This window comes from Plasmodium vivax, chromosome 14 (genome assembly GCF_000002415.2).
Source record: "Plasmodium vivax chromosome 14, whole genome shotgun sequence".
In the NCBI taxonomy this organism is placed as follows: Eukaryota; Apicomplexa; class Aconoidasida; order Haemosporida; family Plasmodiidae; genus Plasmodium; species Plasmodium vivax.
The window spans coordinates 1,638,189-1,655,423 of NC_009919.1; the positions used below are offsets into that span (position 1 = coordinate 1,638,189).

Consider the following 17,235-nt stretch of genomic DNA (forward strand, 5'->3'; position numbering starts at 1 on the left):
CGGGATGCGGGATGCGGGATGCGGGATGCGGGATGCGGGATGCACATAATAGCTAGCGGTTGGAAATTAGCCCACGGGGGCGCATATACACACAACATGGAATGACAAAAAAAAAAAAAAAAAGGTAAACGGGTGATGTGCAATGGGAAAAGTTTTAAACCTGGCGCGCCATAAGGAAAGCCTTAAAGTTGGACGCTCCATGACGGAAGCTACACCTACAAGTAGCCATCCTCGTATATAACCCTATATTGGTCTATTTCTTTCCGCTTCTCCTTTTCGCTGAGCGAATTATGAATAAACTCATCTTCAACGCTCTTCACCTCCTCATGCGTGTTGCATAATTTGTACATGTCGAGCAACTCTCCATTCAGATTTACAAAACTTGAGCTCCATTTATAAATGTTGAGAATATCGGTACATTGTTTGTTGTAGCCACAGACATATAAGCAGAATGCCAACGATTCCAAGCAGGAGAGCTTGTATGGCTTTCCATAATTAATACTATTAACTGCAATGATGTAGGGCAATTTCCTCTGGTTTGCGAATTTGGCCTTTTTCAATAAGTCTAGCGATTTCCAAGAACAGTCAATTACGGACAGGCCAAAATTCTCCACAGTGGCTTTATCATTTATGGAGAAGAATTTCTCGCAGAATGGCGTTAACACAATTCCTTTAAACTTCTTATTGATGGGTGCCTTTTTTATTTTTTTAAATCGATATAACTTCTTACAGGAGCACTTTTGATTTTGGCACTCGTTGTAATCAAACATGAACAGCTTTACTTCGCCGCCCCCCCCTGGAGGCAGCGTGGTGTCCGCCCCGTCCGTGCAGTCAGCGCGTTCCTCATCAGGTGCGGCTTCACCATCACGTACGGCTTCACCATCGCACTCGTCTTCTTCGTCAACGCTCCCGTCTCTCACGTCATACTCCCCGCCGATTTCCCCATCTTCCGCGGGAAACCCAGCTTTGTCCTTCCTTCCCACCTGCCCATTCTTCTCCACGTGGAAAAAATTACTGTGCGTTTCTCCATCCAGACCGTCCCCTGCTGCATTGATACTTGTCGTACCGTCCGCCCCTACAGCCGGCTGTTTATTCCTTACGTTCTGTTTATTCCTCTCATTAATCAGTTTTACCAAATTGTGAACTGAGTATTTTTTCCTTTCCATCTGGGAGTTCTTCATTTTGTTTAAAACGGAAAAAAAGAAAAAAAAAATGCGCAGCTTTATATTTAGCTATACGTCACGCTTTTTTCCCCATGTAGCAGGAAAAAAAAAAAAAAAAAAAACTTACATGTTCTATGTAGCATTTTAGCACAAATGTCGTCTCCCCTGTAGCTTAAATCCCCGTGGCAATTTTTTCTTCCGTGCGATCATAATGGAACAACGGCAAATCTTTTTCTCACTCGTTCATGCTTCATCCATTTTGTGCCTGCCGGTGGAACAATTTATGGCAGAGCAGAATTAAGAAAAAATCAAAGGGATGCGGCGCAGCCGGGAGACTCATTTTTCGCCAGTTCAATTCGGTTCATTTCAGGTCAGTTCATTTCAGCCGGTTTCGTTCGCTTCACTGCTCCCTTCGCCGCGTTCCCCTCGCGCCATCCCTGTGGGAGTCCTCACACAATCGAAAGAATCCATTGTCACAAAATGCTTGAATGATCGGAAAAAAATTCCCCAACAGAAAAGCGCATTTTCCCGCTTTGCCATCACTGCTTCACGTGTATGTATGCTCGTAAGCATATGCATACATATATGCAAATGAAGTAGCTTCTTCACTATTTTACACCTATCGCGAACTTACATTTGTTTTATGTAAGTGGAAAGGGGAAATAATTCGAGGGGTTCACTTAATTATTTTATTTTTTTTTTTCCGGAACGGAAATGGAATAATTGTGTAGAGAGAGAACTATGCCTCTATTTTTTTTTCTCCATTTGACTCCCTCAAAATTGTTGAATTAAAATGAGGAATGAAAGCAGCGAAGAAGGAGAAGGAGAAATGGAAACGAACGGGGGAGAAAACGAGTTAGCCAAAATTCACACGTTCCTATCGCATTATCGAAATGGGAATTAACAACGGCCCTCTTTTTTACGACCCCATTCGTTCTCTCATTCTTCTTCTCCGTCTCCCTCGTCTTTTTTTTCTTATTTTTTTTTTTTTTTTTCTGCAACTTGCGCCAAAGAATGACAACCCCGCTTGCTAAAAAAATGATAGCAAATTTTATCCTGTTCGTAATCCTGACTATAAAAACATACACCTGTTTTCATGTAAATTATAAAATTTTATCAAGCCGGAACGACAAGCAGAATTATGTGAAAACAATTTCGTCCGTGAATTATTTGTATAGCAAAAGTTCACTTAACAAATGGTTCCCCTATAAATGTCTGCAAAATAACCAACCAAGGAAATGCAAAAATAAACTCTTGTCTTTCTTTTCAAATTATTTTACCAATGAGCAGGACAGATATACTCTAAGTTAGCATTTGAGCGGCGAAAAGGGAAAAAAAAAAAAAAAAAAAAAAAGCAAAGCAAAGCAAAGATGCCATTTCGCGCAAAAATTCGTATGCGGTGTGCCTATTTGGTGTATTATCAACATATGTATATATTTATACATATGTGTACACCACTGGGCTCCCACTTTTGGTTCCCCTTTTCAAAGCTGGACATGTGTTGCACCGCGAGAGTGAGAGAAGCTCAGTGAAATGCGCGTCTGGCCAGAGGGAAAAAAAAAAAAGAAAAAAAAAAACTTATTAGCCTCTTAAGAGAGATGATACACCGTACAGCGCTTTTATATTTTCCTAATTTTTTTCGTTTTCCCCCTTTTCCTTCCCCACCCAAACTAGATAAAGAGGAGAAGGAATACCTAAGGAAGCTTGGGAAAACGGAGAGAGACAACTACAACGAGTTGGTTAAGGCCCATGACGAGTTCATTAAAACGTGTAGCGACATTAAGAGCAAATTAAAATATAAAGATACGTTTTTTTTTATCACACAGAAAATAATTCAAAGGAGTTTGCACGACTTTAAAAGGAAGCAGAAGTTTCACCTGTTTGGAAATGATGAGTACACGAGCGAGCTGTCTGTTGATTACATAAAGAGCGCGAACCTCGAGGAAAGGGTGAAGCAACAGGTGCTGAAAAATTTGGGCGAAGAGTTGGGCGGCGGTGGGCACTTCCTCTTCCGAGTTTTTAAGACGTAAGAGAGTGAGGAGCGAGTGGTTACGAAGTGGCTACCAAGTGGCTACCCATTGTATAGCAAAACACACGAGAGCCAACTTCTCACACCGCGGAGACCATTTTGTGGAAACATATTACACCTCCTCCTCCCCTACACCCTTGCAGGAAGAGCCTCCTTGAAGTAATTAACATTAGCGCGCTGATGCTGCCAATCAGCGCACTTGGCTTGTTCCTCTCAAAGATGGGCTTCTTCTCCGTCGCAGTGAATATGCTACTGACGGCCCACTTCTTAACATTCAACAAGGACGAAAAGAGGAAAATGAAAATACGCACGTTACTCTTAACCCTGCTGCCGATCCTAGTGCACTCCTCCTTCGGAGTGCTTTGCAGCAACATATTCCTCAAGCACTACCGGGTAATGCATGCGAAAATGTGGGTACTCAAGTGGGGGGAGCAAATGCGCGCTCGTACGTACCTATGTGTGCCTACTTCGCCCTTGTGTGCGCCCCCTGTATATGTAACCCATACGCCGTGGTGTATCTACTTTTGGGGGGAAAAAACATGCCACATCGCATGGATGAGAAGCTGATTCGCCACGGAAGAGCCGTCAGTTATCGTGTTCACCCTCACGATTCATTCCCTCAATCGCCACGCCGCTACCCCTCGCATATGAAGTTATAAAATTATTCCTTTTTTCCCGTGGCAACCTCTACAGGCACACATCCCCACATTTTTCAAAAGCGAAAATATTTTGTCTTTTTTCATAAACGTGCAATTGTATGTAGCCTCCCTAGTGTATTTCGTTAACACTGGCCAGGAGGACGATTTGGAAGAAGGGGATATAAAAAATGATTATCCAGATTTTAATAATGAAGAGTTTATGGAGTGAAGTAGATAAAGGGCGCCTCGCGGAAGGATAAACATACTTGTGTAAAATACATGGTGTTCTTTTTAGAAAAAGTTGCATTTCTTTTTAAGAGAATATAATTTTGTTTTATTAACAGTTTGTGATAATAAATAGTGTAACTGTTTGCGAAGCAATTGTTTTTTTTTTTTTTATTTATTTATTTATTTTTTTTTTTTTTTTCCTCTTTTCCGTATGCCCATTTGGCTACATTTTTCTGTGCTGAGTCACCCTCAGCTTTGTTGTAAAAATGGTTGTGCTTCGTTTGACTGCCCCTTCACTGCGCTCTATTTCTTTGCGTGTATTTTTTTACACGCCATGTTTTTGTTCAGTTTGGATAAGCGTACTGCTGCATGGTTGACGATAGCGAAAAGGGAAAATTTGCCTTTGACGCAAAAAATGTCCAAAGCGCAACACTTCGAAGAAGGTGAAAATGAAAAAAGAAACACACAAAAAAAGAAATAAACAAATACGAAATACACAAATAAATAAAAAAAAAAATGCGCGCATTACGCTCGTAAAACGCATCAATTCGTGCGTTCCTTCTTACGATGTGATAGCTCTGCCGACTTACTATCTTTCTTCTCAATTTGACCAATGTGTAAAAAGTATAATAAAAAAAAAACGCAAATGGGGAACAAAAACGAGGAGGCCTTTCGGATGCGCATAAAATTGGGTGTAATCTGACACACATGATTCATTTTTTTAAGCATGCATTTGGAAAAGGGTGAATTGATCGATTTATTATTGCACGTGATCAGGCATTGGTGCATTAATCTCGACACTTCCCGTTTTACGTTTCGATCGTGGCGTTTCATGTGTGCTTCGCCAGGCGTGTCGCTTCATCTGTGACGTGTCAAAAACGACCCTGTGATGCATAACGTGTACATCTCGGGGGCAGAGGTGAGAACTCGTATGCGCAATTTTGCACGTTCTCGTGATGTGAGATGCTATAACTGGCATCTGCCGACAAGCAATCGTGATTACTTGGGGAACGCGCGCCAAATGTGCACGGACGGCCTCGAAAGCTGCGGCATGTCGTGCGGGGGGCGTAAGTGAATCATACGTATGTGTGCACGTGTATATGTATGTATGAGCGTATGCGCATGTGCCGAATTGCACGTATACACTTACACACTGGTACGCTACGGGTGCGCCTAACCAATTAGCTCAGTTTTTGCGCCATTTCGTCGTCCGCCATGATTTTTGTGACTGCCCGACGGGGGAAACCAAGTGATTGGAGGAGAGAGAAAGTCGCAAGCGCTGCTCGCCTCGTGCGCACACGGATGTGAAGGATCAACCCAAGTGGGAGGAATTACAAAGTTGCAATTAAGGAAGTTGGGACCACCCAGTTGGAATCACCCAGTTAGATTCTCCCAGATAGAATTACAAAATTAAAAAATTTGATGATAGAAATTGTCAAGATAGAAGGCGTCAAGATAGAAGTCGTGAGGTAGAAGTCGTGGGGTAGAAGCTGTGAAGATAAAAATCGCCGTGTTATGAGTCAACCACAAGGTGAGATTTCCCCCCAAAGTGTGAAACGCCCCCACAAGTGAGAAGGACCAACGCTAATGGGCCACACCCACAATGCTGCCACAAAATGAACACCTTTTTTACAAAGAGAGCCCAGTACAAACATGGGGCCATCAGAAAAAGTATCAAAGTTGAAAAAAAAAAAAAAAAAAAACTTAGGATTTACTTGGAAAATCAATTAAATCATAAAACTTAAAAAATGAAATGTTATTTTTTAAATCCTTCAATCTGTCAATAATTTTTATATTTCTATTTTCGTAGAAATAGAAGGAAAAAGATTCTTCTTCTTCTTCATTGTCACTACACAATTCGTGTTGTTCATAATTATTTTTTATAATCTTCCTTAAATCAAATGAGTCGTATTTATTTAAACTCCTATTGTGATATTTGCAACTCCTGCTTTCTACATTTCCTTCGTCTTCGAAAAAGTCTCGCTCCCGTAATCTACATTTATGTGCATGTAAGTATGGGAATAAGTGGATGATAGGCGCAGAGGTGGATGAGAGTTTACGTGGACAGATGGAGACGTATGGTGAACAGGTGAGGAAACGGATAAATAAGCAAAAATGTATCGTACATTCGTGCACATGTGGCAAATAAAAAATAACATTCTCCTCTCGAAACGCAACAAAGTAAGGCAGCTTGGCATTCACACATCGCGTAGAACTTTCGCCATTAACGATTTGTAAACAGCCATGCGGAGGAGCTGCACCAGAGCGACACGATTGCGTCGGCAATTGAGCGAGGAGGGCCGAGAACGGGTCTAAGACCTGTCGCATAGTGCGAAAAAGATCAAAAAAAAAGAGTGCAAAAAGGAGTGCATAAAGGAGTGCAAAAAAGAGCGCAAAAAAGAATGCAAAAAAGAGTGCAAAAAAGAGTGCAAAAAAGAGTGCAAAAAAGAATGCAAAAAAGCATATGCAAATCAATTCACAAATGTTTGCACACATGCTTACACACACTCGTGCTCAAGCTCTGCTCAAAGCGAATACGCATCAACGCATTTCGTCGCACCAAAATAAGTTTGCTCAATTCCTCGCTTTACCTGTAAGAATCAATTTTCCGGAGATATTTTCTGGTAATTTTATCAATTTTTTTTTTTTTCACATTATTCTTCTCGTCATGGATTTCCTTTATCATGCTTCAAGGGGGAACCGAAAAAAAAAAATCAGTAAAATAGTAAAGCACTAAAACAGTAAAGCAGTAAAGCACTGAAACGGCAAAAAAGCAAGGTAGCAAAACAGTAAAGTAATATAATAATAAAACAATTAAATGGTAATAAAAGCACCGACGATGGGAACGTTACAGCAATCGCACCATAATTCGCACCAGAAATAGGATCAAAAATTGTCATGATGACAAATCATTTACTTCCAGTGTGCAATCAAAAATAAAAGACAAAATAAGCAAGAAACGCTCGAGCCAAGGTGGCAAGCAAAAAGGCTCAGGTAAGCTCAAAATTGAATAATTACTTTTTGAAATAATTCGAAAAAAGGTCGACGTTTATGTTGCCGTTCCGCTCAATCACAATTTTTATGTCTTTTTTTATGCACTCATAAAAATTGCCAATCGTGCTTCTGTAGTCCTCCTGCGAAATGTATAAAAAAAAAATTAAAACGAATGAGGAATTTCTTCGTTCTTTTGTATGTGCACACACATATATATATATATTTTTTTTTTTATCCTCTCCTTTGTGTGCATATGCACCCACGCATCGAAGCGTGCAAATTCTTTTTTAAAATTTTCTCGTTGCACACAGCTGCTCGTGTGAGATACACTACTACATGCTCAGATATAAGTGCACACGCACGTGCACAAGTGAAACATACTCATATACACATGTAGTCGACCTCGTGTTGACGTGTATGTGCTTGTTCTTCTGGCATACGCACACATGAAGAGATAATACTCGGTGCAAACGTACCATTATCATGTTGCTTACGGCATGCAACTGATCATCTCCTTTCTGAGCATACTCTTTAAAATTACATTTCTGCAAAAATGAAACAAAAAAAAAAGAAAAAAAAATTAAATCTTATTTGAGTTAAAAAAAAAAAAAAAAATGAGTGCATCCATACGTTTGTACGTATATAACCAGGTCGAAAGAGGAGACATAAGAGTGAAATGTCACCTTCGACAATTTTAATCAACTAATGTGCACACACATGTATGTATACGTGTGCATATCTGCATATAAACACTTGAGCTTAAAGTGGTCAATAGGTAATAGACTCGGTGCAGTATAATTAGAAAAAAAAAAAAAAAAAAAAAAAAAATAGGCATGTGGCAGAAGGGAGCACAACATGATGAATAATAATGATAATAATGATAAATAATGCAAAACTGTGCAGAACAAATGCACTGCAAGTATACATAAACAATAATGCTGAGATGTAGAACAAAAATATTATCTTACATATAAAAATTAATGAAAGAAAAAAAAAAAACTTTTTTACAAACTAAGCAATTTGTACGTCATAGCACTTGTATTGCATGTGAACAAGCTACCAAGCAAAGTGGAAAGCAAAATTAGGTACTTTATAAGAGAGTGAATATGGTGAACCACATTTAACATGTAAACTACCATATAAACAAGCCTGTAGCTTTAATGATTCCCAAAAAAACAAAAAAATGATAATTTACGGGAAAAAAGCCAAAAAATAAAGGAGCATGTAATAAGTTAGCATAAACGGGTAAGCTATCCAACATGTAGAAAGCACATGAAGTTGTTTGCACAAATTGGTAAGACTAAAAATATGCACTTGTTTTCTTTTGCTTAAAAAACACCCATGCAATACAGCCCCTAAGTCGGAGCATGTTGTATGCACCCCTTTGCTTCTTTACTTCTTTGCTTCTTTGCTTGTTTCCCCTATGTTTTTCAATTTTCACCTCCATAGAATGCAATTTCGTTAATCATGTCGATTTCGAACAACATGACTAGTTCGGAAAAAGCTTAAGTCTTACGCAAATGTAAAGTAAAAAAATGAAATGCAATATCGAAATAGAATATAGTATAAATTGGTTTACCTCTTTCTCTTTAAGCAATGTTCTTAATTTCCCCCTTTTCCTTTTTTTAACTCTACATATCCGTTTTCTTAATATAGAATTAATTAAAAACGTTCTGTTACTTCCTGTAAAGAAAAAAGAGAATTACAAAGCAAATTATAATGTTGTAGAGGCGAAACAATGTTCCGTTTTTGTAGTGCTCAAGGTGCATAGCACTTGTGGGAACATAAAAAAGAGGAACTCGCTCTATATTCCTTTTTTACTCCTTCATTCCTTGCTTTTTGCATATTTTCGTATATAACTATTGATATAGATTCTTTTTACTTTTAAAAAATGTACTTTTAGTGTTTTATTCTTTTATTTTCATTTTTTTTTTTTTTGTAGATTTTTTTTTTTTTTTTTTAATCCACTTTGCTCCCTGCCTACTCCCAATAAGATAGTTGCTATGCTATTCACTCTCATTTTACATTTCTTTCATTTATTACTTAGAGCTTTTCTTATATTAATAAGTAAAGTGTTACTGCAACAAGACAAGGTATTCTCTCCGTCGGTGCAGTAATTACTATGAGTGAAATTTCTTTTCAGCATGCAGCTATTTTTGGCGAATTTGTCCCATTTATAACATTTCCCTTTTGTATTTTCATCATTTATAGATTCTATATTTGTGTAGATCTTTTCTCTTTGACCTTTAATGTTAAAATCATCCTTTTCGTCAAAATTGTAGCAATTTAATTCATTTCTACATATTCCTCTTTTGTCTCCTCTAAAAAAAAAATTGCTTGAATTGATCATATTGCTAACTATTTCGTGAGTGATACGATGCGCATGGTGATCCCGACGAATTTGTTTTTTTCTCTTCTTTATATCTTCACTGGTGTCGTGGCCAAAGTGGTCACTCGTTGTAACGTCATTTTGTAGTTCCCCACTTTGCGGTGCGTTATTTTGTAGTCCTCCATTTTGCAGTGCTCCATTTTGTAGGGCACCGTTTTTCGGGGCACAACTGTGCAGTATGCCATTTTGTTGCGCACAATTTTTCTGTATATCATTTTTTTGAGCGCAATTTTCCGCTTCATCCCCATATTCTCCAGTATGTCGATTTTTTTCACCAACGAGATCCTCCTCCTCAAGCATTATACTTTTGAGCGTATGCAAAAAGCTGGCACTGTAGCTCCTACTTTTTTCCAACATCAATTTATTTTTCTTTCCTCTCCGTATGTTGTTATTAATTCGTTTAAATAGCGTACTCATGCTTTTGTTTAATCTGTTATAAGATCTTTTACCGTTATCAATATATTTTTTTTTTTCCTTGAGAGACAAAAATTTCTTCAGCTCAACTTTTATTTTACTGTTTTCTTCTTGCTGTTTCCATGAGGACATCTCCAATTGTTCGTTTTTGTTCTTAAGTTTTTCATTTTGATTTACAAGGTTGTTAATTTTATCCTGTAAATTATGTGCGTTTCTATTTTTTTCTTTTTCGCATTTTAAGTTCTTTTCCAATTCGTATATATAATTTTCCTGGTTTTCCGCATTCTCCAAGTCCACTTTTAATTTCTCAATTAATTTTTTATTTCTACTTTTTAAATTCTCCAAATTTTCATCTATGCAGCAGAAGTTGGTCCTTAAAAATGTTTTAATATTTATAATAAAGTTTTGAGAAAAGTATTCTATGAACTTTTCATCAATATCTTCTTCTTCACTGTTCCATGCATGAAATTTATTTTGTATGTTATATGCATTTTCAATACAACTGTCATATATAGGCGTGTACCTTTCGTTATTGCCACTTTTTATTTTTTGATTTAAATCTTTTAAAAAATTGTTAAACAAGCTAAATTCTAGGTAAACATTGTGCAAATAGTTGCTGCAAATTGGGACGCTCATTTTTGCAGTATATATATAGGGGGGAAATGAAAAAAAAAAAAAAAAAAAACTGCTGTGTGTGCACAAAGAAATTTAAGCTCAGTTGTATATTTCTACTTCTTTTACATTTTTTTTTCCTTTTTTTCTTTATTTTTTTCTTATTTACACATTTTACACACAGTTGTTTCCTTCATGTAGGGTTAAAAACCCGCGTCTGCAAATTGAAGTACTTATAATGGCACGTACACAAAAAAGAGCCTAGGACGATGTTGTATTTTGACATAAAATATAAAATGTAACATGCTTTAAAAATAAAAAGGAAATGAATAAATTCAACAGCGAATAAGACTTCACAGTGTGCAGAATTACACTCCTGCAACGAACAAACGACAAAATTTTTCAATCTACATGTTTGCATGTTAAACTGGCATTTTATAAGTGAGAATGTGTACACAATTTGTGTAAGAAAAAATCTATGTACATTTGTACTGTCATTAAAAGGTTTGAAAACATTTGTACTTTTCCCTTTTTATACACACTGCCTCACTGTTGTATTAACAGAATAGAAAAGCAAAAATGTGGGAAAAAAAAAACGTCTTTTCGTTCACCATTTCTGCATAATTATGTCTTATTGGATGTTTATTTTATGACATGTTGTGCCATTTTGCAAATTTATTCATAATTTTGCGCAATTTTGAAAACATTTTCGTTATTTATATGTACATAACAATTTTTTCGTTAAGCCCATGTACATGCAGCTTTTTAAAAATTCTTGCTGGCATAGAACAATTCATGATTTTTTTTTTTTTTTTTTTTTTTTTTTTAACCCCCTGAAAAAATGACAAAATAAGCCGGATATATACACAGCGAAATGTTTATATTTACACAATATATTTTATTGCAAAATAATGCTATTTATATATTTTAAAAGAAAAATTAAAGGTAAGAAAATTTTATTTTTTTTAAAATGGTACATTATTTTCACTCATTTCACGCATATTCTGGAGGACCATTTATACGTGCCTTCAACGTGTAAATTTGCGGGATCAATTTTTTTTTTTTTTCTAATTATACTTTTTCCTTTATTTATATAATTTATGAATGAGTTATTAAATTATAAGAAATATATTTTAATTAAGGAAATAAAATTATAAAATCAAATTGTGTATTCATCTGACTGAAATCGATTTTTTTTTTTTTTTTTTTTTCCTTTGTTAGAGAGATACCTTCGAAAATATGACAACGAAAGGGGTTGCCTGCTATTTGTTCTAATACACGATGTGTATAAATAGAAAAAATTGTGTTTACGTATGTGTAATTTTATTTCTTTTATTTATTATATTTTCGTACATTGTGCTCTTTTCATATATTTGACATTTATTCCTTTTTTATGTTCGACGTTTGACATTTTCGATATCATACAGGGCTGTTGTGAGGGGTATCTATATGCATTTTTTTTTTTTTTTTTTTTTCATTTTACATTTTTTCTTTCTTTACATTTCGTGTGACAAAAATATTTTTTTTTTTTTTTTCAGAATAGCCATTTTGCTTACAACATTTACATGAACGAGGTAGCTTTTTTTTTTTTTTTTTTTTGTAGAATGTTGTTCAGGTTGTTTGTCGTCATTTGAACGACTGCAAAATTTGCCGTACCCCTTTTTTCACCCTGTTAAAGGTTGGAAAAATTCTACTCATTGCAAAAAACTTTGCATTTTGGAGGATTCTGTCAAATGTGTTCTTAAAAGGATATTTTTTTTTATAATATTTCTTTAAAAAAAATATCAACAATACTGACAAAAAAGTTAATCTTTTATATGAATGTTTTTTTTTTTTGAAAAAAAACTTGTGTAGGGTTACGCATGTACATGTATATATGTATACGTAAATTATACATGCACAGTGTGCTTGCGTACACTGCGGCAAATGTTTTCACATACACATGTGCACATATACATATGGGGCTGTTGAAAATGGGTAGAAAAAAATATGCTTAAAACAATCGATTGTGCGCTCGCGTTTTACATTCATGACTAATGTATTTAACATTCAAAATGTAAGCGCGAGCGCATACATAGGTGTGTATATACATGTATAGGCACATATACATATGTATATATATATGCATTAGCACATTTACTTGTATATAACTGTTAAATTGAAAAATGGAAATGTATTTAAACATTCTTGCATTGGGGGTTCATAAAAAGGGTAAAAGTTTCCTACACATCTTTATAAATATATAACTTCGAAAAAAAATGCTTCTTCCGTCTCCTCTACTGTTGACGTTTCGATTTTTTTACTAAATTGGGCATTCATGTATGTATATATATATATATGCACATATACATATACACATACACGTTTGTTCGTGTGCGTATTATAAACGTAGTAAAACAGTACGCCTTAATACGTGTGTTGCTTTGCTTGGCACTGCATCGTGGAGGGTGTGGGTGATCGCATATGTGCATTTATACATGTATGTACGTGTGTGTGATGAATGCGCGCGCGACGGGTCCGTGTGGACGCACTCATAGGTGTACATACATGTATACACATATGCAACGTATACGTATATACATACATATATACGAATATACATATATACGCGTATACATACATATATACGCATATAAATAGAAATAAGAGTATTCGTTAATTATTTAAATAAACACAAAAAAAAATGCTATCTGGTATGTATGCATGTATACACAGAGATATTCGTTTGGTCATAGATTGTAAATCATGCATTTGTGGTACCCCGCTATGGTAAAAAAATAGTGAAACAATAGTGAAAAAATAGTAAAAAAAAATGAATAAAAAAAGAAAAAAATAGTTTTACATTTTGTCTTTTTCATTCATCCATACGAATTTTTATACATTTTGTGGATTATAAATGTGTATTCCTTTTTTTCTCTTTTTTTTTTTTTTTTTTTCTTTTTTTGGGATATATTTTTTATAATTTTTTTATTTTTTTTAAACATATTTAGCCACTTATAATAAAGGGTATAAAATTTTGTAAGTAAAGGATGAATGGGTGAGCAATACATACGCATAGGGGGGATAGTTGGGATAGTACGTCGCTATAACAACGTGGTATACGTCGGGCCTCGTTATGCCTCGGTGAGCACACATATATACATCTATACTTATGTATATACCCGTATGGTGCACACAACTTGGTATGCGTTGCGCACCTGTGCCACAAGAGCATATATAGAGTCGTATGTGCTCACATACTTAGGCCGTTCGGTATCGAAGTCTTGACAAAAGAAAATTTAAAAGTTCTTGTGGGTATATGTATTCAATAACTTTGGAGGGGTACAAGCTGTGAATTTCTTTGTTATTTATATTGTGTATAACCGAAATGTACAACTCGTCTCCAACGTTGTGCAAATTTTTGATAACAATTCTATTTCCCTTGGATGTTTTTTTTCTCCGTATGTATTTTTTAAAATCGTTTACTTTTATGTTTAGATGTCCTGTTCTTCGTATATTGGACTCTTCTACCCACTGTGGCGAGGCGTTTTTCAAGCTAGCCAAGAACTCCATCTTTCTATTTTTAATTCTAACGCTGTATACATCTTCTACATTTAGCAAAGTGCTGTCGTGAGGGCTTGCAATGGTTTCTTGTTTGATTGATTCGTTATCTTCCTCGTCACTCCTTTTTAGTGAATTATCCGAATGCGGAGATAACAATTTCTTCCCTTCCAACTTGTTCGTAAGGCTCTTTTTATTACTTTTTTTTTTTGAAATTAGTGGGTTTCTACCTTTGGTTTTGATGATACTAGTGGTGCTGACTTCTTCTTGTAGAGAGGAAGATGACGACAGATGGTTCTTCAAGAGTTTACCATCGTTGGGTGTTGTATCGACTTTGTTTAAATAAGTCGACTTTAAAAGTTCCATTTTTTTTTTGAAGGTTGTTAAATGGACTAAATTACTTTCTGGTTCCCACGTGTTCTCATCGTCTGAGTAGCCCTTCCACTTCACTAGGTAAATGAAGCCATTTTTCTTTTTTTTTATTTCGAGGATGTCGCCTATTTCAAACTCTTCATCTGATCCAGTCATTTTTCTGTCACGTTGGTGTTTACCTGTGCCTTTCGCTATATGTATACTTGAATATGCGTACAATATATGTATATATATAAACGCGTATGTACAAGTGAACACCAGGCGTATGGCGTAGGCACGTACGTATGTATGTAATATATATATATATGCTACGTATACTTGTAAAGGCAACTTATACAAGTGTATATATACATATAAATACACAATACATACGCCGTATCCTCTTTCTTTTGCCCCTTAACCGTACAAAACAAAGGATATGTAACGATATGCATACAATACATATATAACTTGTACGAAAAAAAAAAAAAAATAATAATAATAAAATGAAAAATAAAAATATTATTAAAAAAAATAATTCTCCCTTTTTTGGTGTACTTTAAAATATGATTGGTTTATCTGAATATTTTTATAAATATTTAAAAAATATATTTTTTTTTTTTTTTCCTTAAGTAAAAGATTAATTTTACGGCTTGTGAAAATATTTTTTTTTAAACTTCCAGAAAAAGAAAAAAAAAAAAAAATATTTTCTTGTAAAACTTTTTCAAAAAAGAAAAAAACATGAAATTAAATTAACACATTCGTAAGAATACAAATATGTATTGTATAGTATTTATTTTTTGTTTCCTAAAAATATAATCTGTACTTGTATTTATTTTTTCTGTAAAATATATGTGCTTTTTTTTTACTAATATTTTCATGTGAAAAAAAAAAAATACATTTGAAAAAAAGGAATTTGTATTATACCACGAAAAAATATTTCATCCAATCTTTGCAATATATATATTTACGCTTTTATATATAAATTATAAATATATAAAAATATATATTAAAATGCGTCATTTATATATGCAGTACGTACGAGGATAACCGCATAGTTTTTTTTCTGTCAATATATATATTTCTCGCGCGTAATGCGTAAAAGTGTATGTATTATATATATATATATATAAAATATATATAAATGTATATGTGTACGTATGTAAGTGTATATATATACGCACAGGTGTACCAACGTAAAATATATAAACGTATAAATAGTAAATGCATAAATATAAACGGATGAACAGTTAATGCATATATTTAATGCATACGACTAATGCATATAATTAATGCATAAATATATATAAATAATTATTTATGGAAATGTTTAAAAATTTATACACTTATGAATGCGCGTTGCATCGTGTGGCAATACGCGACGCAACCCGCTTCGGCATACGTGCCACGGTGAGGGATTGCAACCCGTGTCACAACTTGCCTCGCGTGAAAAAAAGTAAGCAACACGACCGTTTGCATACGTGTGAGGTGTACACATGTGTGGAGGCGTGCTTAGGGAGTGGCGCATACACATATGGTTGCACAGCGGGGTGGCATACATGTGTATGCTAATATGTTCAAGCACATACCGCGTATGCGTGGGAAAAGTTCGCATACCTTATCCCCCTCGTACATGTGCAGGGGTGTACACAAGAACATACGGATGTGTACAGGTGGGAAACGAGGCGCGCGTTCTCCGCTAAGCGCCAAGCGTAAGGTTAACTGGTAAGCGATGCTATTAAGTGATGCTATTAAGTGTACTATTAAGTGTACTATTAAGTGTACTATTAAGTGATGCTATTAAGTGATGCTATTAAGTGTACTATTAAGTGTGCTATTAAGTGTACTATTAAGTGGTACCGCTGAGCGATGCTATTAAGGGGTACCGCTAAGCGATGCTATTAAGCGGCCCTGCTAACCGGTACTGTACTGCCGCGCGACACATACTGGTACGTACGCGCGAGGCGAACGACTTAGGCGCTCGTGCTATCTGGTTCATGTATGTACTACATGTAGTGTGTATGCGTCGCGCATAAGCGCATAGTACAAATAGGAACATACGAAAGTACGTATGTACGCACGAAATGTGGTATGTACATGTGCACATGTAATGTACATCATCAACATGTATTCGAATATATTTTCGAAACTTGGTTTCTTTGTATCTTCCTCTCTTTAATCTAGTAAAATTGCTTTTCTTGTGTAAATTAATAAAAAAAAAAACGTAAAAAAAAAAAAAAAAAATAGTAATTATTTAAAACAAGTAAAATTAATCTATTGGCACAAAAGGTTTTTTTTTTTTTTGGAAAAACGAAAAGTTTACTTATTAAAAAGGAGCTATCTCCATGAAATGCGGTTATGTCATTAGGAAAAAGAAAAAAATTGTAAACGTGTACACAAAGGTTTGCGTGAGCTTGTACTTAAAGGCACATAAGGGTACCTAAAGGTACATAAGGGCACCTAAAGGTACGTAAGGGCACCCGAAGGTACATAAGGGCACCCGAAGGTACATAAGGGCACCCGAAGGTACATAAGGGCACCCGAAGGTACATAAGGGCACCTAAAGGTACATAAAACCACGCAAAGGCGCAAACACAAACGTGCGTACAAATGTGCGTACAATATTGTACTATAAACGCGATGCAACTCTTTTCGGTTTTGTTCCCCGCCCGGCTCGGGTCCTTACATAAAGATCATAAAAATTTTGATCCCTATTTTTTCGTCGTAATATTTGCGTCGGGTGAAAAAATTAAATAATACAACTTTGTTCCCCTAATGCTACAGTTAACATGGTTGTGTTTCATTAGGGCCATGTCAGCACGGTCATGCCTGTACAGTAACGCCTGTACGGTAGCGCCTGGACGGTAGCTCCTGTAT

General features: G+C 35.5%; 4 protein-coding genes across 4 annotated transcripts, besides 3 other annotated features; 1 reads left to right on the top strand and 3 right to left on the bottom strand.

Moving 5' to 3' along the window:
* Positions 1-215: 215 nt before the first annotated feature.
* PVX_123665 (hypothetical protein, conserved) lies at positions 216-1,265 on the bottom strand (the record flags this gene model as incomplete). Its single annotated transcript, XM_001617245.1, has 1 exon — positions 216-1,265. Exon 1 carries the CDS (start codon positions 1,179-1,181, stop codon positions 216-218), a length of 966 nt encoding a protein of 321 aa, XP_001617295.1. The 5' UTR covers positions 1,182-1,265.
* A 936-nt stretch (positions 1,266-2,201) lies between these two features.
* PVX_123670 (hypothetical protein, conserved) lies at positions 2,202-4,059 on the top strand (the record flags this gene model as incomplete). The annotated part of the gene is made up of 4 exons (XM_001617246.1): positions 2,202-2,469; positions 2,838-3,189; positions 3,336-3,585; positions 3,886-4,059. 4 exons carry the CDS (start codon positions 2,202-2,204, stop codon positions 4,057-4,059), a joined length of 1,044 nt encoding a protein of 347 aa, XP_001617296.1.
* Positions 3,797-3,844: a microsatellite.
* Positions 4,060-5,239: 1,180 nt separating the features above from the next.
* Positions 5,240-8,499, bottom strand: PVX_123675 (hypothetical protein, conserved; the record flags this gene model as incomplete). The annotated part of the gene is made up of 6 exons (XM_001617247.1): positions 5,240-5,286; positions 5,774-6,051; positions 6,650-6,745; positions 7,077-7,192; positions 7,529-7,597; positions 8,449-8,499. The coding sequence occupies 6 exons, from the start codon at positions 8,497-8,499 to the stop codon at positions 5,240-5,242; spliced, it is 657 nt and encodes a 218-aa protein (XP_001617297.1).
* Positions 8,500-9,084: 585 nt separating this feature from the next.
* On the bottom strand, positions 9,085-10,491 carry PVX_123680 (hypothetical protein, conserved; the record flags this gene model as incomplete). Its single annotated transcript, XM_001617248.1, has 1 exon — positions 9,085-10,491. One exon carries the CDS (start codon positions 10,489-10,491, stop codon positions 9,085-9,087), a length of 1,407 nt encoding a protein of 468 aa, XP_001617298.1.
* An 893-nt stretch (positions 10,492-11,384) lies between these two features.
* Positions 11,385-11,426: a microsatellite.
* Positions 11,427-14,361: 2,935 nt separating this feature from the next.
* Positions 14,362-14,421: a microsatellite.
* Positions 14,422-17,235: the final 2,814 nt, after the last annotated feature.